The 21,823-nt window shown below is 43.1% G+C and overlaps 1 protein-coding gene across 2 annotated transcripts in view; it reads right to left on the reverse strand.

Annotated features, from left to right (window-relative positions):
* The window catches only part of LOC105200730, a 167,663-nt gene that overhangs the window by 5,027 nt on the left and 140,813 nt on the right, over positions 1-21,823 (reverse strand). For both annotated transcript variants that reach the window (XM_039445992.1, XM_011168419.3), the window contains 7 exons: positions 2,571-2,715; positions 1,868-2,084; positions 1,397-1,495; positions 1,070-1,228; positions 840-978; positions 428-743; positions 174-303 (listed from right to left, as the gene is read on the reverse strand). In XM_039445992.1, coding sequence (XP_039301926.1) covers positions 174-303; positions 428-743; positions 840-978; positions 1,070-1,228; positions 1,397-1,495; positions 1,868-2,084; positions 2,571-2,715 — 1,205 coding nt within the window. The remainder of the gene's footprint in view (positions 1-173; positions 304-427; positions 744-839; positions 979-1,069; positions 1,229-1,396; positions 1,496-1,867; positions 2,085-2,570; positions 2,716-21,823) is intronic.

The following is a 21,823-nucleotide window of genomic DNA, read 5'->3' on the forward strand; positions in this document are numbered from 1 at the left end:
CGCAAATAGGGAATTTAAAGATTCGGGATAAAAAAATCTTTCCATAAAATGATTTATCAACTTGGAGTTTTAGATTTTTAAATATGTACTAGCAAAATCAATTTTGTTGACTGTATAATAGAATTTTCGAATAATAAATACGGGGACTACTGTGTATATTGTAAAGAGCTTACTCGAGGCATCTGCTAACGAAGTTTACGAAGAGCATGTCGGTACACCGAAGCGCCATTGAGAGGTTCTTGCTACCTGCCCATCTCTTCTTGCCCTTGCTGTTTGTCACGCATCGCGGGCTTCCCTTCTGATCTGTAATTATTTTAAACCCGGTTCTATGAATACCATGGCGCGCGGCGCACACCCCACTTTTATCTTTTAGCGGGGACACTTTTGCCTCAAGAGTTTCCAGTACTCGCGGATATTAATAGCTTACCGAAGAAGAGCCTACGACGAGTGGCATGATTGATAATGTGCTCCGGTGGCAGACCGAGAACCTCCATAATGCAGGCGAGCTGTTCTATCTCGTCCTCGCCTGGAAACAGCGGATACCCCGTATACAGCTCGGCCAAGATACAGCCCAGGCTCCACATATCGATCGGCGTGCCGTAGGGAAGACCGAGAATCACTTCCGGACTCCTGTAGAACCTCGACTGTATGTACGTGTAAACGCGCTGGTGACTGTAACACGACGAGCCGAAATCGATGACTTTGATCGAGCTGCTTCCCCGTTGTTTCAGCAGCACGTTTTCCTGCAACGATGACAATGCATATGAGATTACGGCACTCGATGGGATTAACAAGAATAAACATGGCTCTGTGCGAGCGCCTCTCTTGGTGTTACCCACCGGTTTCAAGTCACAGTGAATGATGTTCTCTCGGTAGAGCAATCTCAGGCAACTAATTAGCGAGTTGGCGAAACGACGGATTAGGCTTAGGCTGAATCCTTGATAATTGTTCTTTTTGATTAGCTCGTACAGGTTCAGACTGTAAAGACAATTTCGTTTGTTCGTTTAATAAAATTTCGCGGGCAGAGAATCTCTCCGTCACTCTGTCTACGTCGCTCGCGATCGCTCACCTCATTAATTCGAAACTGATGCAAAGGTGATTCCTGAAGTAAAAATATTCTAGCATGTGTATCACATTGTGCTGCGAGTTCGCCTCCAAATCCTTCTTTCTGAGATGCTCCAAGATTCTCACTTCGATAAGAGCCTGATGGTGGAATCTCTTCTTGTTTCTGCAAGGACGGTGAAAGCCGTGTTTAAATAAAGAAACGACGCGGTACGCTCGGAAAGCGGACGCGTCCGGAAAAATGGACATTATTCATTGCGGATGCGGTGAGTTTTTTTCACAGATCGCAGCGATCTGAGTCATTACGAGATGAGTGTACCGTTTTTCCGCGTACCTGATTATCTTGATGGCGATGTGCTGTCCCGTTTTGTGATCCAGCGCTCGGATCACTTGGCCGAAGCTTCCCTTGCCGATCACCTCCAGGATCTCGTATCTGCGTGCACGCAAGTTTCAAATGATTTACGCACGCGCGAGAGAACGACACACGGGCAACGGGAACTGTGCAGGAAAGGCGAAAAGAAGGAGAGCGCCGCTCGTAATTACCGCTTCGCGATTTATCGCAGTTTACCGCGCGCGTTTAAACACAACTGTACGCGCGGCTATCAACCGCAATTTCTCCTCTCGAGAGTAACGACGCACGGAATGCAAGTGCGCGCAATGGTGAGATTCCATTGCCGGCCATGAGATCTCCTGGGCCAGTAGCTAGTGCGCTCGGTGAAACAAACGGTCGAGCGGCGGGAACAATTGGAGAGAAGAGGGAAAGTCGCGGCGAGGATTAGCGAAGGAGGACGGGCTGACTACTCACCTGTAGGAGATATGATCGTGCAGGACCTTGTTGTAACTGCCGTTTTCGTCGTCGTAACCGCCGTTCTGCGAGGACACCTCCTCGCCGTGGATTTTGTGGGCCGAGAGGCCTAGGTACCAGATCTCCGAGTACTTCTCGATCTCGGCGCGCTCGAATTCCGTCAGTCTGGAGCCGTAGTACTTCACCGCCTCCTGGGGTGTCATGGGCAGTCTCCCGGCTATTTTTTCCGCGAAGAAAAAAAAACACACATGAGGCCGGCTGCGTACTTCAGGGAGTCCGCGAGAGTTACGTAAAACCCCGACGGCTCGTAAACTCTTGTTTTTTTTTTCGCTACAGCAGCGGAACGTCTTTGCAACGGTACATAAATCCCACGCGTTTCCCTTGATTAATTTCAGCTACAGAAAGCGCTTAGTTTAAACCGCGTAGAACTGTACTTATTCATTCACGTAGTACAAACCGAGAACCGCCTATCCGAGGAGTATGAATATCTCTTATATTTATGCCGTAATCTCGTATTGCTTGCAATTCGCATCGGCGTAACAGCGCGTTCCGTGTACTGTAAACGCGTATCCGCGGCGTATTAAATACGCAATTCGGCCGACGGTGCATTAAATGATAGCGCGGCACGACTGGCACACGTTTCCCCATACTCGCGCCGCATAAGGTATCGCGATTTTCCCGTGATCATAGAGTTCTCACGTACCGTATACTTCGGGGGAAGTAGCGCTGATGGGTTCATGCAGCGGCATATTGTGAATATTGTTGCTCGTGCTGTTAGAATTGTTTGCATTGTTGTTGTCCGTCTTGTCCACTCGCGTCGGCTTGCTGTTGAAGAAAGACGGCAATTTCTGGAACAAACGAAAGGATTTCCCTTTATATACATCAGCCTGCTGAAACGCCACGAAGACATTTGAACAAAACTCAAGCCCGCAACTCGCAGATTTATTTGCCCACGCGTGCAATGACTCGAATTTTCGAGGGCGATATCTTATAATCACCGAGTTTCTCAAGAGAGCACAGAGGGAGACTAAATATTCGCGCCGCGAAACATCAGTCGTAATATGAAATTGATCAAATGTTGAGAAAGTTGAACGCTAAAATTTTCAGAAGGACGCGGAGAGAGCACGTTCAATTAAGGATGTATCAGACATACAGTTCCTGTTAAGTAAATACAATTTGGGAGTGTTTTTAATATTAAAACTCAAACTATATACATATAAAGTTGTGTGAATAAGATTGTATTTTATAATTTATTTACTCTATTTATTGTAAAAATTAAATTAATTTTTACATTAAGAAAAATCTCCATTTTTTGTATAAGCATTTTAAGTATTCAAAATGATTTGTACAAAGTTGTATTGTGATTGTCTGTTTAGTTATTTTGTAAAATAACTAAACGAATAAATTTCATTTATTCTACAGAACTAATTAATTTCTGCATCGCAATGAAACTTTTACATAAATTATCTTTAAATCATAAAATACTTAGATTAAAAAATTCAGATTTATTTCATTATTAATTATATTTTCATTTTAGAGCATATGTCTACTTCTTATTGATATAATTTTTTATCTAAATTGAAAATACCGGACAATTTTTTTTTCTACTACTTTCAAATGCAATATAAAAAAATTTAATTTTCTTCGCAATTTTCTTAATACTTTGAGAAATATCTTAATATTCCTCAATTTTTACTGAAGGTCCATCCCCGAACACGAAAGAAAGTTTGACGCAAACCTTTCGAAAGATCTCCCGTATATTATATTATCAATATTACATTGAGCATGCCCCCTCCCCCCTTGAAATATGTTCCATGCGTTTCTCCGCCGTAATTTTATCGACGCCAGGAAAATAACACACCGCAATTACCCCCGCGTTCAGTTTTCGCATTAAAATTGCCCGAATCGCTTCCGTGGTAATCGAAGCTTTTTTTCGTGTCGTGAAAGTGGCGCTGCGGTGTGATCTCTTAAAGAAAGTGGCACGCACGACGAATGCGCATCGGCGTGTCTACACGTACGCACGTGTATGCGTGTGATCGTGCGATGTGTTGACCCCCGTTTAACAAGTTTAACGACACCGAGAAGTGACCCGGACAATTATTTCTTCGTTGCCGAGAGAGCCGTTTAAAAGAACGTTTCGTCGGCGGAGCGACGCCTTTCCGTACCAACAGCCAAGGGCAGTCACACCGGTCGCGAATGCACCTCGAATGACAATCAGGCCTGCCGTTGTTCCTAGTTCGCGTCGGGGGGGCCTCTCTACAGCCGTTCGTTGGATTTCCACGCGCGTCTTTCCGCCGATGTTAAATATTTATGGCCGAATGCCGGCAATCGATTTCGGGTATCGCTGCCAACTCCGAGTGTCCGGCATCGGGAAGTACGTATCTATGGGGAATAATCCTGACACAAGTCGGCGGAACGTGTTTAATGGCAAGGCGATAAATTATCGCGACAACTTGTGGCGTCTTCTGGCGTCAGAGGTCAAACACCTCTTGAATCTACTGCATTCTAGAGAATCATACAAATGTTTTCATTCGAGATTTAAAGACGCTTTCCTTTCCCGCTGTCTCAGACATTCATCCTACATGAAAGTAATATTGAGAAAAGTGGCGAATTTATTTATTCACTCGCAGAAAAAGAGAGAGAGAGAGAAAAAGCGCGTTTATTTTCGGCCTTTAAGTATCTTGAGAACAGACACCTTGCCGAGGTGGATACCACGCTCACCTCGCTCCAGATGTATAGCACTGTTAGCAGTATTTACGCGTGACGTTATGAGAAAGTATCGAAGTAACGAATGCACTTCGTATGAATATTCAATAGGTCTGCATATCGCTCGGCGACTCGTTCATGACGTTTGCCTTCGACGTACAGTCGCACCGCGAACGTATAATTTTCTATACGCAAAAAATTCCAAGTATATACCAAGTGCCTGTTTCAACGCACGACGAGGAGCGCACTAACGAATCGCTGTATCTTAATTAACGTCCATCACTCTAAATAGATCTCCTCGCGCAAGCGTTTGATCTATGTACGTCCTACGAAGGCGCGAGCTAGGACAAAGCGAGCGACGCGATTCGGCGCCAATTGATCAAGCCTGCCGGCAATTAAGGTCAGCCCGAGTGTTGGGCATAAATTCCTATTAAAGGGTCGTCAGACGGTTTACAAGTGCTCCCATGCGTCCTTGTTGCCTTCACTAGTTCTACATTACTTCGCGTCTACGCAATCGCATTCAGCCATTGGCGAAAGAGTCTCGTTAACCGAAACGATTCAATCGTAACGCGGACCGATCGCACCGATTTTCACGATGTAGCGCGACGTCTACATACAGCAACGGCCTCGTGATCTCTGCCTCGTTAATTTCGTGCGCGGTGAAATCCCCGGTTCCCAATTAAAATACGGAACTGCGAATGAATGGAGCCTCTCGGTGGCCGCGGCTCTCTCGTCTGACCTGGTGTAATGAAAAATTATTATCGCTCGTTGCGCGACTCGGCGGACCGGCGATACGCGGATGAGTTTCACGCGGGGCGAGAGAGGGTGGGAGGCGTAAATAAAAAGTTGCGAGTGAATAACCGTGCGGTCTGGTGGCATCCCGTATAAATTGTAATCTTACCTCGTCCCATTCTCTCTCTCTCTCTCTCTCCCCCTCTTTCTTTTTCGACGTGTACAGTGCAGGACATTAATTCGCGTGGCCCTGTCGCTCTGTTGAACATTACTAATTGCACTACTAGCACTATTAGTAGCGCAGTACTGGTTCAACAGTGATACTATTGCCTGTCAGTAGTGACACTACTGTGCACTAGCATTTTTGTTCGTGAGAAAACACGCGAATTAATGCACTATACTGTACGATCGATCACAGCTTCTCGCACTCCTCTTTCTTTCTCTCTCTTTCGACCAAAGGAGGCTATTCGCAGTCGAGCGAAGACCCCAACGCGGCAGGTCGAAGCATGCTTAAGGATGTACAATGTCATATCTCAAAACATTATCAAAAATATAAAAATTTTAGAATTTTAGTATTATGTTACGAGTATCTATGTAAAATTTGATCACAATTCACTTACTGAATTCATATATATTTAAAAGTTATTTAATTTTTTGTTTACTTTTTATTCTTACGTAAAATCGTGTTTTGCAATATTTATTTGCAAAGTAGTATTACCAATTAAATTAAAATTTTTATATATATTGATAAAACTCTAACAAATATTCATGCAAAAAAATTCACCTAGATCCACTTACCTGTTTAAGTTATTTATTTAAAACTGCAGCAAAATATAATAATTTTCGCTGCGGAGATCATATAAATTAAATTTTTTATTGTTTTCTTTGCAGCTAGTTTCAAGGCCAAAATTTTTTGTTACGGATTAGGAAAAAAAAGAATAAATCTAGAGAAACCTTTTAAAAATGTCGACAACTTTTAGCTCGTATTGTATAGCCAAAACATTCTTAACGCACGGAATCGCGCAGCCAAGATTCGCGTAACGCATCCGTCACGAGCCAAGCTCGTATTGACCCTCGGTACTCGAAAATCTGCCGGAGATGAGAAAGGCGACAAACTCGTACGGAACGTCGTTTCCGCGGTCGAAAATAAATCGCGAAAAGCCTCGCGGTTTTCAGGAGAGCGCGGTACGAGGGTACCGAGGAGTACAGCGGGGGGGAGAAATTCTCTCAAGGACGCTCGAGCACGCTCGGTTTCAGCCGCCGCCGGCCAGTAAACCGTATTGCAGATACCTATACCGATCGCGCGGATAGGCACATGCACAATAATTCCTCGTTGTACACCCGTGGTTATGTCATGCGGTTTGCCTTGTGACATCTCTCAGCCGCGACCGCCTTTCTAATGCCGCGTGCGCCAACGCGATGCTGCAGCTGTTCGCCGCTGCATGCGCGATTACGTGGTGCCCACCGCAGCCGCGGCCGAGTACCCACGCGTCCGTACTCGTCGGATACGTGGGATACTGGTGGCGGTGGCACGTGGGCGTATCGGTATCTCGGAAGCACGACACGCCGAGTGGAAACGTCATTCGGCCATGGTGTAGTACGCACAGGGGGAGCTCATTAACCCGCGCCGATCCCCGGAGCGGAGCGGAGCGGAGCCAGATCGGTGCTCCGTTACGACGTAAGAGCGCCTTGAGAGCGACTTAAATGGACGCGGATACAAACGGCACAGCGCATTTTCACCGCGTGTTCGACATTAGCAATTAGTTGCTCCCCCCCCCCCCCAAGTGCAGCGGGGATTTTTCAGGTTTTTTGCTCGTTGTTGCTCGAGAGAAGCCCCGGCAGATCGAATCTGACGAATACGAGCGATAAGAATCTTTTTCTTCGACTAGTGCCAGGCAAGATTCAGTGGGATGCACCTTGCGTGTGTACACAGTGGCAGATTAGATAAACAGGAATATCTCGCGCGGAAGCCACTAGATACGTGTATCAACATATCTCATCCACCCACGAATCGCGCGTAAAAGCGTCAGCTGTGTCTTGTTTAATTCAGTAAATATGCCAGCAAATACTTGCTATGTGGCGTTTGCGATTCAAAATCACTTGCTGGACGAGAGGCCAACGGCACGAATGCGAACCAATGTTTAGTACCGTGTTTGCCGTTTATTGGCAAATTGGCACGGCGAAACGCAACACGAGTGACTCTTTCGTTCTATTACCATAAAGGAGCGCACGCGTACCGTGCCAACCGAACCGCACCACTCGTGATTGTCGTGAATGCGGCTCATTAAAACTTCCGGGCGGTGACCATTTTGGATGGCCACGTGCGAAACGAAATTCCCGGTCGACGGACGGCTCCGGCTATTTGTAATCCCTCGAGCGGCAAATTATCAATTAACTCTGATTACGCGAAATCAAGACAGTTGATCCCCGACCAGAGGGATCGCCGTGCACTATTTCGCAATCGAAGGGATTAAGATTATAATGTGATCACATTAATTTATGTTGGATGCTCATTAGTATAGACAATCTTATGCATATGCATTCATGTCATTATGCATGCGACAGACCTTAAGCGCGTTCTAATTCTATGTTATTTCGTACAGTTAGATAATTTAGAACAACAGAATTCGTAAAATAAACTCCTCAGCCGAGGGCAAAACTTGTCGACACAAGATCATTGAATGTATATAAAAAAAATTTTATTATTTTTAATATTTTTTTATCGTGTATCAGCTCTTATTGACTTTTTATTTGATTTTTATGAGATATGTCTTTATAGACATATATCTTAACTTATTCTGTTAGTTTTAAAAATATTTCTTTTAGGTAACTACCTTTTTTAATTTGCAGAAATCAGATCGCGCGTATCGCAATATAAACACAATTTCAACATATGCTGAGAGACATATTTGACGAGACCAAACGTTTAGTTAAATAGTGATCAAATGAATTTTATAGTTGTAATTATTTTATAGTAATTTTGCGTGACCAAGAGCAAGTGCGATTAAACGAGTGAACAATCACGAGTGATACAGTATGTAGAAAATATTTAAACATTTAATTTTATAATTTTATAGACGGCTGATGAAAACCAAGTGAGAAAACGTCGAAACGTCCCGTTAACAGTATGTTTTTCAATACTAGAATAAATTATTGTAATTTTAAAACCAATTTAGCTCGCTTTGGCCGTCGATCATTTATTGCTTTATAGTTATAATTATTAAATATGTAGTTGTTTTGACCAAACAATCTGTAGGCTTAGCCAAACAATTGTTTTCATACAACTTATAGCCAATTGTTTCGTTAAATGCAAATTTTTCGTACCAGTAATTATAAAATTCATTTGATCACTATTTAACTAAACGTTTGGTAACTATTTCTCTCAGTGCGCGAATTAACGTAAGTTCATCTACAATTGAAGAAAAGTAAGATATTCTGTGAAATGTCATCAATATTAAAATCAAAGTTAAGTCTATATTTTATACTGGATAAAGATTTACTCCATGTTCCCCGTTACCGAGGTGAGCTGCGTGCAGGTAACTGTTTCAGTTACTTTTCCGTCGTAAACTAGAAAGTGTTTTTGTTACAGAGATGCGTGCGATCTCTTGTAAAGCGGGAAAGTGAAACCGCCTGCCAGTAAGCGTGATAAATCACTGCAGCTAATCCGTGCGTTAACGTCTTATTTTGGCGTGTAGCTATTAATGGAATCCAAAATATACGTGAATTCTCGCCGAGAATTCGCTGTGAACGATTATTCGGACAGATGCGACTCGTAACCGAGATTTGGCGCGACACCACATCGCGACCTGCGCTGATTTATTATTCGCAAATCTCACACTTGGTCGGGGTGCTGGCGGACAATTATAAAACCAAGGTGCGCGAGCCGCCGTGTATTATTTGCGCGTTCTAAAATTTGGAGCCCCAAGTATACTCGATCAGTCTACTCAAATTGCCAAAGTAAATTCTGCGTTCAATGTCCTGTAAATATATTTAGAAGTATCCCGAATTAAAGTTGTAGTTATAAATGCACACCAGCGAGTGTTTAAGAGAAAGTATTCACGCAAATAAATTCCCCTGTCGCAATAATGTTTGCAATAAATTTCGTCTTTCGAATAAAGAAGCTGAAAAGATCTGAAATAGCGATATATTTTACATTTATCGCTCACATTCACTCCGGCCTGCGAACGGAAAAATTGAGAATCTCATTGAGAGTTAAAGAGCTCTCGTGTTTATGATCAAACTAAAGTCGGATGTGCTCGAGCGAGCTTTAGATTTACCGTTGGTATTTTAATTAACGAGATCCGTCATGCGTTATTTCTAATGCGGCTATAATGCACCGACCTCCCCGGTGCAATTACCGATTACCCGTAGGATTTATTAAGCATCGTCTACCGTTGCCGGTTCTGCTAAAATAAAGATGAAAAAAAAAGAAAGAAAAATATCCCGCACGACACATCCTCTCGTTAAAAAGGTCAGATATGCGAATTCCTGGAAACATTCTCTTTGATCTCAAATATCCGTACATACTTGTTGCTTTTATCCGCCCAATTTACCTCAGTTTAAATCGCCAGAGAAGATGTAATTAAATTGTTAATCAGTTCCTCGAACCGTTTTACGTCAGTTCGGAATGCGCATAGCGCGAGACTGCAAAGGCCGCCGATCGAATCAGCGAAAGCGAACGATATCATTCCGCGCTTTCCTCTTTCTCTCTTTGTCTACAATTTCTCTCTTTCGCTTCGGACACGCGCGGTTCCGACCTAGAAGCGCGTGCCCAGAAGGATGCCCAATGATATCTTTCAGCGCTATCATTGACACACTTGCCAAACCGACCCCATAGACTCGGCCGTGTAAGTTGTCGTCGCGGACTCGCTTCGGTCGTCGCGATCGAAAGTTATAGACGCACCTACGCACCTACGCAATGCGTGCCGCAGCGTGCCGCACATCCCGGCCGGGATTGCGTAAGAGTTACACATGGCCGATCACTTCCTTTCCGAACGGCAAAAGGAGCACGAGCAACCGGTATTTTCACCGGTAATTCGCGCGCGCGCGTGGATGTATTCCAGGTAAATTTCATAATTACGTAACGGAGTCGACGATAAGAGCGCAAGTTGGTGCGTCGGATGCGATCGGCGGATTTCTCTCCCCGGGATTACTGATGGAGATTACGCGGCCGTACGGTCGCTCGGACCGCGATTGATTGCAACATTAACGTGACGTCGGGAAGCTTCTAATAATCAATGACTCGTGAAACGAGAGTGCGGGGCGGCTCGCAATTGCGCACACTCCCGCGAGATCTTCAAATTCGTAAGAAACGACGGCGACGCGTCGCCGCGTGCGTGTAGGTGATGCGCTATCCGTTGTTGCGTAACGCTTCTTTAGAGGATTATCGCTGTATTGCGCTTCGGCGGAAGATGGATTTCTAAGAAACCGTTTTATCTGCTTCGGTATCTCCTGTGTCGAATTATGCTCAAGATATTTGTATGTGGAAAGCGTATTTGTCGCAGTAGCGACAAGAGCGATAAGAGTCATTATCTAGATATAATATCGGAAAGACTATTATAAATCAGAAGCATGGAGAGTCAACGAAAGGATTTAAATAAAGTGTGTTAGAAGAGCAAACTATTATCACGTATATAGGTACGCGGAATACGTGAATGAGCGTCGAACAATGCGACAAGCAACGATCATCCTTTTCAAACGTGACGATGGATTAATAAAGTACGCTTATTGAGATATAACTATACAGATGTATTAATTGCGATATGCACATTTATGAAACAAACAATACGCGCGATTCAATCGCAGATGGATTACGTTCCAATGAACGTCAACCGCGGCACTGTGCAAACTCTCCCGACCGAAATTCACGTTTTCATCCGCAGATAAACAGTAATGTGATTTATTCATGAAAAACCGATACGGATGCGCCAATTCTTGGCGTGAATCGGAACAAAAGCTTCGCAAAAGCAAGACGTGAAAGAGACAGCTTCGCGCGGGAGAAAGACTTCGAAACGCGGCCACGGTGCCGATATTTGCTCGGCCTATAAACTTATTTATACGGTGCTGTTTCATCATTTTAAGCGACTCTGGACGGGCGAGATCGATTCCGAGCTAGCGATTCCGCGTTTATGGATGGAGACCGGCAATTTCTCCGGGCAAATAACACAATGGCGGGGAGATCGGGTCGGCGGAAACGATAGCGAGCCGATGCGCGTCGCATCTTTCTCTCTTGTAGGACGAAACTGACCTCAAATAAAACTCGCTAGAAAACATCTCGCGAGGCCTCGCTTCTTTTTAGCCTCGCGCGCGCGTTTCGAATAATAAACTGGTTTCAAAGTTCCGGCTCTCCGTCCTTCTTCGTCCAGTTGACGAAGCTGGACCGCGCGAGCCGAGCCGAGACGGGACGAGACGAAACGAAACGAGAAATCCCTTAATAAGGCAACGAAATCTTTTCGTACGTACATGGCAGTGACTAGACCAAGCGGGTGTTTCCTTTTTCTGTGTTAACCGCCAAGTGTCCTACCTTGAGCATCTATAAATGATTTACGGGGAATATTTCTTCCGACCCGTCGTTGAAACCGGTATTTACCGAGACAGTACCGAGACTCCCTTCATTTCTTTTTTTTGTTGTTGAAATATTAACGCAGTATTAATGTTATCATTTAACATATCCCGATTATGTTGAATTAACACAAAATTTTGAGTGGACCGTTTGGGACATATGATTTATGTCAACTTTAACATAATTTTTCCAAGTGTGTAGAGATGAGGCACCGTTTTGAGCATGATACCGTAGGAATTAATATAATAAATTGGTGATCGTGTACTCCGTTTCTTGTCGCGTGCGCCTCACTTTTATCTTCGTGATCGACAGTCAGGCGAACGAGGATCTGCTCATGAGGATCCTTCGATCGGTGCATTCGCGTAGGAATCCGAGAAGGGGAAGCCTTTATTACGATTTTTCCTGTGCGCTTCACCAGCGAACAATGGAAACTGGAAAGACAATCGAGCGTCAAGCCTGTGGAAGCCTTCCATTGCTTAACAACTTCTGCATATTGAAATTCAATCGCGCACCGCGTCGCGTCGAGGATACCTTTGTCGTATGTACGTTCACGCCGTAGGCCGTGGCGACACAATTTCCGCCTCGGAGCGAGAGATTCGACCGAATGTTGAACTCTCGTTCTCCTCCATCTTCGACGGTACAAACGATCGGGAAGCAATTATTTCGTTGAAATTTATTACCTGCTTCCGACACTAAAGTTCGCCTTCGTGACAAAAGTTTCGCGTTTCAAGTTCACCGCGAATGAGTCTTTTATTAGATGATAATTAAAGAAGATACTTGGGTTATTATAAAAGTAAAGAAATAAAATGTTCCCTGACAGAAGCTTCAGCGATAATTAAAACTTTTGTAAACTAATGACAAAACCGCTAATTAATGCTATTGTGCCGCTGAGACGCTGGTGCTATAATTAACGGAATGCGCATACGATGAGCACAGATTCGTGGAGTTGGGAGGTTATAATATTTGTGATTTTTTTTCACGCGTCAAGAAACTTGGGCGGATGTAACCGGATGCGGACTACGATCTCGCGAAGGAAAAGTCGCACACGGCCTTCTTGTACACGTGAGCGCGTCACGTGTTCGGAGACGTACACGTGTGTTGCGGTTACCGGATTCAGCGAAGTGTCGCCCGCTTAATGTTTGTTACTGACATGTGCGACGACGTGTGTGAGTGCACACGCACGCGAGTATCGCTGGTACGGAAAGGAGCTTTCTCCATTGCCGCTCTGTTAGCGCCCTTTTGGATCGCCTGCCGACGTCTTGCGGTTTATGCGAGAGCACGAGAGAGCGAGAGGAGGTGCAGCTGTGAAAAGAAGCCGGCTGGAGAACGGACCGGAAAGTTTTATGAACGACCCGCGCCGAAATTCTGACCGTGAAAAAGAGAAATGAGGAAAGAAAGCTATCAGTCTTCGCGCACACGCCGACGTGTTCTCTCGCCTACTCCGGCACACCTGCGATAATTTATGACCTTAATGTTTTCCGAGGTCTTCCTTGGGAAATTGTTTACGGCTCGTAGATAATTCGCAGCTATCTGGGAAGCGTTTATTAGATAAGGATTCTTATGCAGATATTCAATTTACATCTTTACACCGCAAATCATTATCGCCAGAAGTGATTTCTTCGGCCTGTCTACTGTATTCCAACGGTAATTGCCGAGAAAACTTCGAGACCGACGCTTTTCTCGATGTTAATCTTACGCACACCTTATTACTTGATAATTACCTGAATCTAATCTTGATGGCAGATCGCAATAATTATTCTCAAGGTTTATTTCAAACGATAATACTCGCGTAGCGTTTAATCAGGCAGACTAGGTAAATCCGTCTAGTCGAAGACGAAAAGTTGATTTATGATGTTGCGAGATGATACATTTATGTAACAAATGCAAACAATGACTCGCCCATATGTCTGCAAAAGAGATATGGAGCCAAGGCTGATCGCCTTGACACACAACGGAACGCTCAACCTCAGAAACCGGAAAACACTAATCGCCCGGGGTCTCGACGATGCGTTTTGCAACGGCACCTTGGAGCTACGGCTGAAACTGCAACCGCATCGCGACAATTATTTTTTCCCATCAAATACAACAGCTTACACTGAGCATACACGATCAGTGTCGCGAAAACAGCTAACGGGACAATCGGTAACGATTCAGCGATGAGCTGCGAAAAATTCTTCAGCTACGATAGGAATCGAAACCAAATTTCGAAATAAACAATTAAACGATTATTAAACTCTTTGTACCAAGTCAAAAATATTAAAACTAGAAAACAAGGACATTCTTAGAACCTTCTTATTTCATATTTTAGAAAAAACATAATATAAAATATAAAAAATAAAAAATTATATTGAATAAAAGATTAAAAAGTGGGGAGATAAAAGTGATACAAAGAAATAATCAATTTATCTCCCTCTCGGTTTTCTTATAATTCTTAAATCTAGATGAGCTGCGAACATGTGCCGTTTAAAAAAAAAATGGGTCGCGATTTACAAGTTTGGAAAATCCTGCAATAAAGTATTACTACTAAAAATTCATTTGAAACAAAAATACGCTTAAAAAAGAAAAAAAGCAGTCTCTGTCACTCGTAAATTATCGCGTGTGTTACCTACGAACATCCTGCGGCCTACATAAAAAGTCGGATATGATCTTTTTCTAAATAAATATTGTATATGCGACGTGCGAAAGATCGCCGAGGCGCGCCGTCCATCACTTATCGCCGGAGAGTTTCGAATTCTAGGTATGACAGGTACAGACGCTGGAAACCAAACACACACACACAGCGCATATGTTGATTTTCACGCAGCATGCATACCGCACGCGTAGTGCGTTAGACGCGTGCAATATGCGTCGATGTAAAACTTTTACGACGCTCGACGACACATTTTCGCGAGACTTCGGATACCAACGACCAGCGCAACGACTATAACCGCGATCACTTTCGAAAGGTTTCAAAACGCTCCGGACGCGCATCGTGGAGGGACCTCGCGGTTTCCTCGCGTGAGCATCGCGAGTCGTAACGATCGCTCGCTTCAAGGAGAAGCGTATCCAGGAAAGGAGCGGCGTTGCGCGTCGAATATCGTCCTTCGAGATGAAACGATGATATAAAGGAAATCGAGCATTTAGCGATGAATACTGCAAAGAGATACACGGCGATCGATACGACTTACTTCGTCCAAGTTATCGATTGATTACGCGTTCTCGGTGGACCGTGATTTCTGTCGCGAAAGCGTGTATCGCGTAATGAAATCGTAATACAGATTAATTAAGATCGCGTGCCTCTGACACATTTTCAAGTGTAGCTAACCAGTATTTAAACCCGTTATCGTGCGCGATTCATTAAAAGTTTCTCTCGTTACCGCGAGTTAGATTACCGCAAACGAGTTATTAATCGAAAACTCGGTACTCATTTTGTATTGATACGCGGGATTCATCAGTTTCGCTCGTTTTAAAATAAAGGCGTAACGTTTATTGAGAATCTTATCGGATAAGTGGATCGAAATGAAAATTTCAGCGAGTCGTCGTAGAGAGTAGGCTGCTGCGCGTATATACGTAACTCGTAAATTACGTACAGAACTATTTTGAGTCACGGAGTGCATCAGAGGAGATTAATTTTTAATTTCACAAGTATGTAACGATAGCTCTCTTTTCTCCAGAGCTTTCACTGCGGCAACGAAATATGAAGCTAAAGCAAATAAACCCGCTTACAGGAGTCGGATTGACAGCGCGCCGTGCGCTCGTGAGAGATGAGGCACGCGCGCTCTCTTCGCGTCGAGAGGAGACCTCGGAATTCCAAGCGTATTACCAGCGATTGATGCACGCGCATCTCGTTAACGTTCGCGCGCATACGTTGCCATGCTCTGTCGCATACGACTCGGTGAACCGACCAGCGAGGATGCGCGCGCCACGTACGTACGTACGTATTACGTGCGCATTTGTACGTTGCGCGCGTTACGCACGACTTTACAGCGGAAGTCACGTGACACACGCTCGCACGGCCCACCGGAAACGACGATCGATCGACAGACGAACGTCTGCGGGGTCCTCCATTACGTAAGAGAAAGAAACGCGCCGTCGCGTAACGGCGGCCCTGACTTATTATCAGCCTTTAACGATCGAGAATCGGCGGCGAATCGTCAGAACGGTTCCATTAACCCTCGGCGTGATCCCTTCGACGCTAACGGGACACGCGTGACCCGAACGTTTCTTCGGTGCAAGATGGAACGATATTAATGCCGAACGGCCGAACAGCCGACGGCTACTCCTGGCTCTTGTCCACGTTCGTCTTGTTCTCCGATACCGGGAACGATAGCGGCTATCGCGCGTGCTGCAAAGTCCGCGATTGCGATAGGTGATAATTAACGCTACGAGAAGTCACAGTTTATCTTTTTCTTTCTTTCTTTCTTTTTTTTGGAATATACGATACACAGTTGGATATAGTCGCGATAAATTCGTCGATCAAAATCTTTCGAGTCTCGGTTTACATGAAATCTACGATGACCCGGCAAGTTGAATGAACTAACTCGTCCGGAAAACAAAAGAATATTATTTAGTGAAACAGTGCTAATGTAATCGGTTGTAGAAAGCCAGTTCGCAGTTCACGCGCCTGTTAACGTGATCCCCGAGAGCGAGAAAAGAAATCGCGTCATGCGATGTTTCTCTACAACAATTTCGACAGCGTCTACTAATTATATTACGTATACGTATTAAGTCTACAAAAATAAAAACACGACGTTATTTGATAAAAATATTAAATTAAAAAGTCTCGTGAAAAATATTAATATAAAAAAAATTAGCGTTTGCAGTTAGAAATGTCTGAAAATTGTACACTGAGGAAAAAATTGTCAATTTGACTACATTTTTCAATTTGATTAAATTCCTTCATTTCAAAGGTATTCAAATATATTTAAATTAAAAATATATGAATGGTTGAAATGAAGAAATTTGACTTAAATACATAAATACTTGAATTGAAGAGAGTTAATCAAGTTGAAAAATTTAGTCAATTTTGTCAGGTTAACAGATGTTTTTTCTCAGTGTAAGAGATGTTGACATAAGAAATATTAATTCTTTTCAATTGAAGCGCACAGACATTACTTTCACATTTGTCAAAGAGCAATGGAGGCGTGGATGCACAGGGGAATCCTTTGCCACATTGAACTCGGTTTGACCGTGTTGGCGGGCAGGCCAGGTACGCAAGGACAATTTCGCTGATATTCCGAAACCGGTTATCTCGTTGCGAGCGCCGCTGCAACGACGACGCTACTGGTACAGTTCATCGTCCTTTTGTCGCCGTGGCCGACGCACACACTCGCGAACGCCCTCGTCGCGAACGCGTACGCGCGATACGTACGTGTTTAACACTTACACGTCGACGTACCGATAACGCAGCCCGGTAACCCTCGGTGGTCTTATAATTGAACCGACTAATGAATATTTATATCCCCCCTCGGCCGATTATACGGCCGCCTGGAAGCGTGTTCGCACGTCGCGATAGTCGCGCCGGTTGATCGTGGATCATTAGAAATTTAAACGTTGGGAATTAGCCGCGGCCTGTCCTCGTTATGGGCGGACTGGATTTCGTGGCTCGGAGCGATGGCGAGAGAATATACGGGAAGGCAATTACGAGCATGGGTTACCCGGTGTTTTGCGCGAGAAAGATATTTTCCAAGTGTCCGACAGCCTATTCGCTTCGCACGAAGATACTCGTAATTGTTTTCCCCGTTCATTCTCATTACGTTTACTTCAGGGACACTGAAATTATTGGACGTCTGAACGTCTGCGCATCCAAGCGCATCCTTGTCGCCACATCGATATTTATTCCGAAATTAAAGCGCATGGATGAAAAACATGGCGCAATAGTGGGATTCTAGGTCGCGAACGATGCGCAAACCAGTATATATTAATGTCGCTTTCCAGAGTCGGACAATTGCCATTTATAGTGTCAGCGGTATACAACTTCTCATTATCATCATCACCGACATCGATGTAAAGGTTGCACACGCAAACGCGCGCGCGCGCGCGCCCACGAAACGGCAAACTTATAATCGAACGGATAAACGGATATCTCCATTAGCATAGTAGTAACCACCCGAGACCCACATATGCACGGAGTCAAAGTGCGTATGGAGATAACGGTACATCGAGGCGCGCACGTGTGCGCCGAGAGAAGAAAACGCCTGTGCGAGCTATGCGTTTCCGCGTGGCCGCAGTGATGAGATTCGACAAAGCACAGAATACACGGCTAATCAGACAACTGCTTGTTGTACAGCGCTGGGAAACGCGAACATCCATCCATCATAATCTAGCGTAATACGGCTGCATCGGCTGAAAAATCTCACACGAACACTCTGCAAAAGTTTTGTACGATAATTTTCATAAAATTGAATTACACTCGAAACGTGATCGTAAGCTCAATTTATGCAATGCAAATCGATATGTAAGCCAGGTCAATAATGAGCCATTCAATTCAGTTGTAATCATTATAAATATAATTAAATCATCAACTTACAAAGTAAAGTACATAATTAATGATGTTTTAGACTTTACTTGTTCTTCTTCAGCTTCTATTTTCATACGTTCAACAAATTAAAATTATATCTGTATAAAATAATGACTCCTTGGAATTTTTTTGACAATAATGGAAAATGTATTTGAATGTGACAGCATCATAAGAAGATTGTTGACTCCGAAATTTGTAATTTTGTAAGTATACGATCATAGAACTGTTGTATACCCGTGACATTTGTTTTGTTATATTAATTAGACATGAGATAATTAATTTTGTTTTATAGATTTAATGTTAATTTGTTGAATATACGAACAGATGCCGAATAAGTGAGTCCATCGTTAATATCATTAATTATGTACTTTACTTTGTAAATTTAATTATATTTGTAATTACTACGCCCAAATTAAATGGCTCATTATTGACCTAGCTGACATATTGAATTAAATTATAATTTTAGAAGTTTCAAAACCAAATTATATCAATTACTGAGATATGAATAAGAAACGTTGAATATTAAAAAACAAAATAGCGTCGAATAAATTGCGGTTTCAGAAAAGAAACTCTTCGCTGCAGTCTCTGGCGAGTCGCGTCTGTTTCTCGCTCGGCGCATCAACCGAATATATTTTCTATTGCGGCAAATTGCTTCGTAGAAAGCGAAGCTATATTTCATGCCTCCTGGCTGCGTACAAGAGGCTCGCAAGTGAACTATAATGAACTTCGATGGCAGTGCCGATTGTTTCGCGGTGACATAAAGGCGTCGCATTGTCTCCCATTTAGCAAGTATGGTCGCGACGCGACGGGGATAATTATCAAATACGGAATCGTGTCTCGGTTCTTACTTGATTGCGAGTCTTGATATTTATTCGTCGACAGTCGTCGTGCACGAGTGTGCGCGCGCGTAAGTAAATTATGGGACGGAGATGAGAATATTGTATTAACAATAGCATATAAGTGTCACGTGCGTTACGCAAGAACGGTACGGTGAGGTAAAGACACAGGCAAGTACAGTTTCTCTCGAGGAACACGACACGGGCGTCCTACTCGCGGTCGTATTTAATCATGTGTGCCGATTGTAATTTCGTCATCGCTCGATAAAATTATTTCGAAATGGCCTCTTTAGCGATCATAAATTCAAGCGGCTAATTATCGTGCGATAAGACAACCGATAATAAGACCGTTTCCCGCAGCGTCGATATCGATGGTAATTTCTCTCCCACTTGTCGCCCTCGGTTTCACACCCCGACAGAGCCGGGCGAGAAAAGGCGACGTCGAAACTGGGAGAGACAAGTTACCCCGTAAGTTAAAGCGGAGAACCGCTTGTAACTCTCGCAGGCTAATCCCGGCGTTACGTTACTTTCGCCTAGGATCGTCAACAACGGGGTAGCCCGCACGTAGCGTATTTATGCTATCGCGAAATCCGAGATACAATGCGAGGCGATCGGGTTACGCCGCCACTCTGCTTTGTACACGCTTGATTCTCGCTAAGGCTTCTTATGGTCGCATGACGTGCGTGCGTACGGCATCAGCGCGTTATTGTGGCAAGCAGCCGCTGGCTTTATCAACTTACGTACTGAATCCTTGATGTTGCTTTTAACGCAATCGAATCGCAAACAATCGGCTGTCTCCGACGTCAAAGAGCACGTCGCGTGAGCACTGCGGATTTAATTAGCAAAAGGAAAAGAGAGAGGGGGATGAGAGAGGGAAGAGCCATTTGCGATCCTGATTGCTGCAGCTCCGTTTTTGGAGCGTCGAAATCAAAGGCCTTCGGCGGCATAAATCGCAAACGATTTGCACGTGACACAAAGCGCACCGAAATGGCTAAATAAAACATCCCAACAATTTAATCGTCGCGTGCCATATAAAACAATGTAAAATAATGAAAGTGTACAGAGTACGTGAGATGAAATTCCCTCTAGAAATTAAATGGATTTCTTGACGAATCAATGTAGATTTAATGCTTATTATTGCAAGAAAAAAATTCATCAAATTTTCATAAATATTTATTCGAATAATACTAATGAAATATTTACCAAATGTAAATATATTATACTTATTTAGCACAAGAATCACTAATTTAATTTAGGTATCATTTTTTCTTATAGAAAAAATATTTATTAAAAAGAAATATTTTCTTTCAATGCATTACGATATGATATTATTTAGCCTTATTACGGACTGTATTATTACAGACTACAAATAATATACAAAATGAGAATCGTCGATTACTATTTTTGCTCATATTACAAATGATACACGAAAAGAACAGTTTTGCTGAAGCACCTAAAAGTTTAATAGAGATACAGATCTGAAAATAATTTTGTTAATCCATTAAAATAATTATAAAGCAAATTCGAGCATAATAAGCAATGCTGCAAAAAATTTTTTACATTCTAGCAACAAGTTTCAACCTCAACATAATTATTTTGACGGTTTAAAAAAATTATTTTCAGATCTGTATCTGGCTAAATTTTTAGATTCTTTGATAGAACCGTTTTTTCTATGCAGATATAACAAAGTCATCCCTACACTGAGAAAACAATTACTAAATTTTAATAAATATTTATTTGAATAATACTAATAAAATATTTACTAAATGCAAGTACATATTTATTGATCACAAGAATCACTAATTTAATTTAGGTGTATTATTTTTTTCTTATAGAATAAATATTTATATACTGTAACTAAATATTTCATTATGATACCGTTCGAATAAATATTTATTAAAAAGGAATTCTTTCTCAGTGCACAGAACCGAACACTAATTGTGTTTAGAGCGATCTCGGCGGTGTCGGTGAGATGTATCGACACATATCGACGAGGAATTTGAAACAATCGTTGATATACAAACATTATTGGAGCAAACCGCATACTGTTACATAATATACACACGTGTCAAAGCATTCCTCCGCTCTCACTCGATTTTAAAGAGCATACATTTGCGTAAGGTAACTCGGATTCAATTAAACCGACGTTTACGCACGCGTAAATAATTAAATTTATCTATAAATAAAGAGCTGAAATTAATAATGAATTATCTTCCGCGAAGTGCGCATCGCCGCCGCCGCCGCCGCAGCCACCCGATCGAACGATCTATATTGAATCGCTGCAGCTGGGAGCGTTATGAACGGACGGCCCGGCGATTCCGCGTAAACTCCCGCGAGGCCTGTAAATGTGTAAACCTATCCGACGAGTTACGTATGAATTATTATCACGAGAGCGCAAATATCGTATCGCTCCTTTACGTAAGTATCTGCTACGCAAGGTAGTACTCGCACACACTAATTAGATTACGTCGTAAAACGCTGGATTACCAGTTGTGTGAGTGTTCCGTAGCGTGTTAGCATGTAAAATTTGCAAGAAAATGGATTTCTTAAATAGGAGGTTTAAAGAAATTCAGTCCTAAAATTATAGAGCGGTACGCCTACGAGCCATTATTTTTCCGATT

The sequence above is a fragment of the Solenopsis invicta genome, chromosome 2 (genome assembly GCF_016802725.1).
Source record: "Solenopsis invicta isolate M01_SB chromosome 2, UNIL_Sinv_3.0, whole genome shotgun sequence".
Taxonomy (NCBI): Eukaryota; Metazoa; Arthropoda; class Insecta; order Hymenoptera; family Formicidae; genus Solenopsis; species Solenopsis invicta.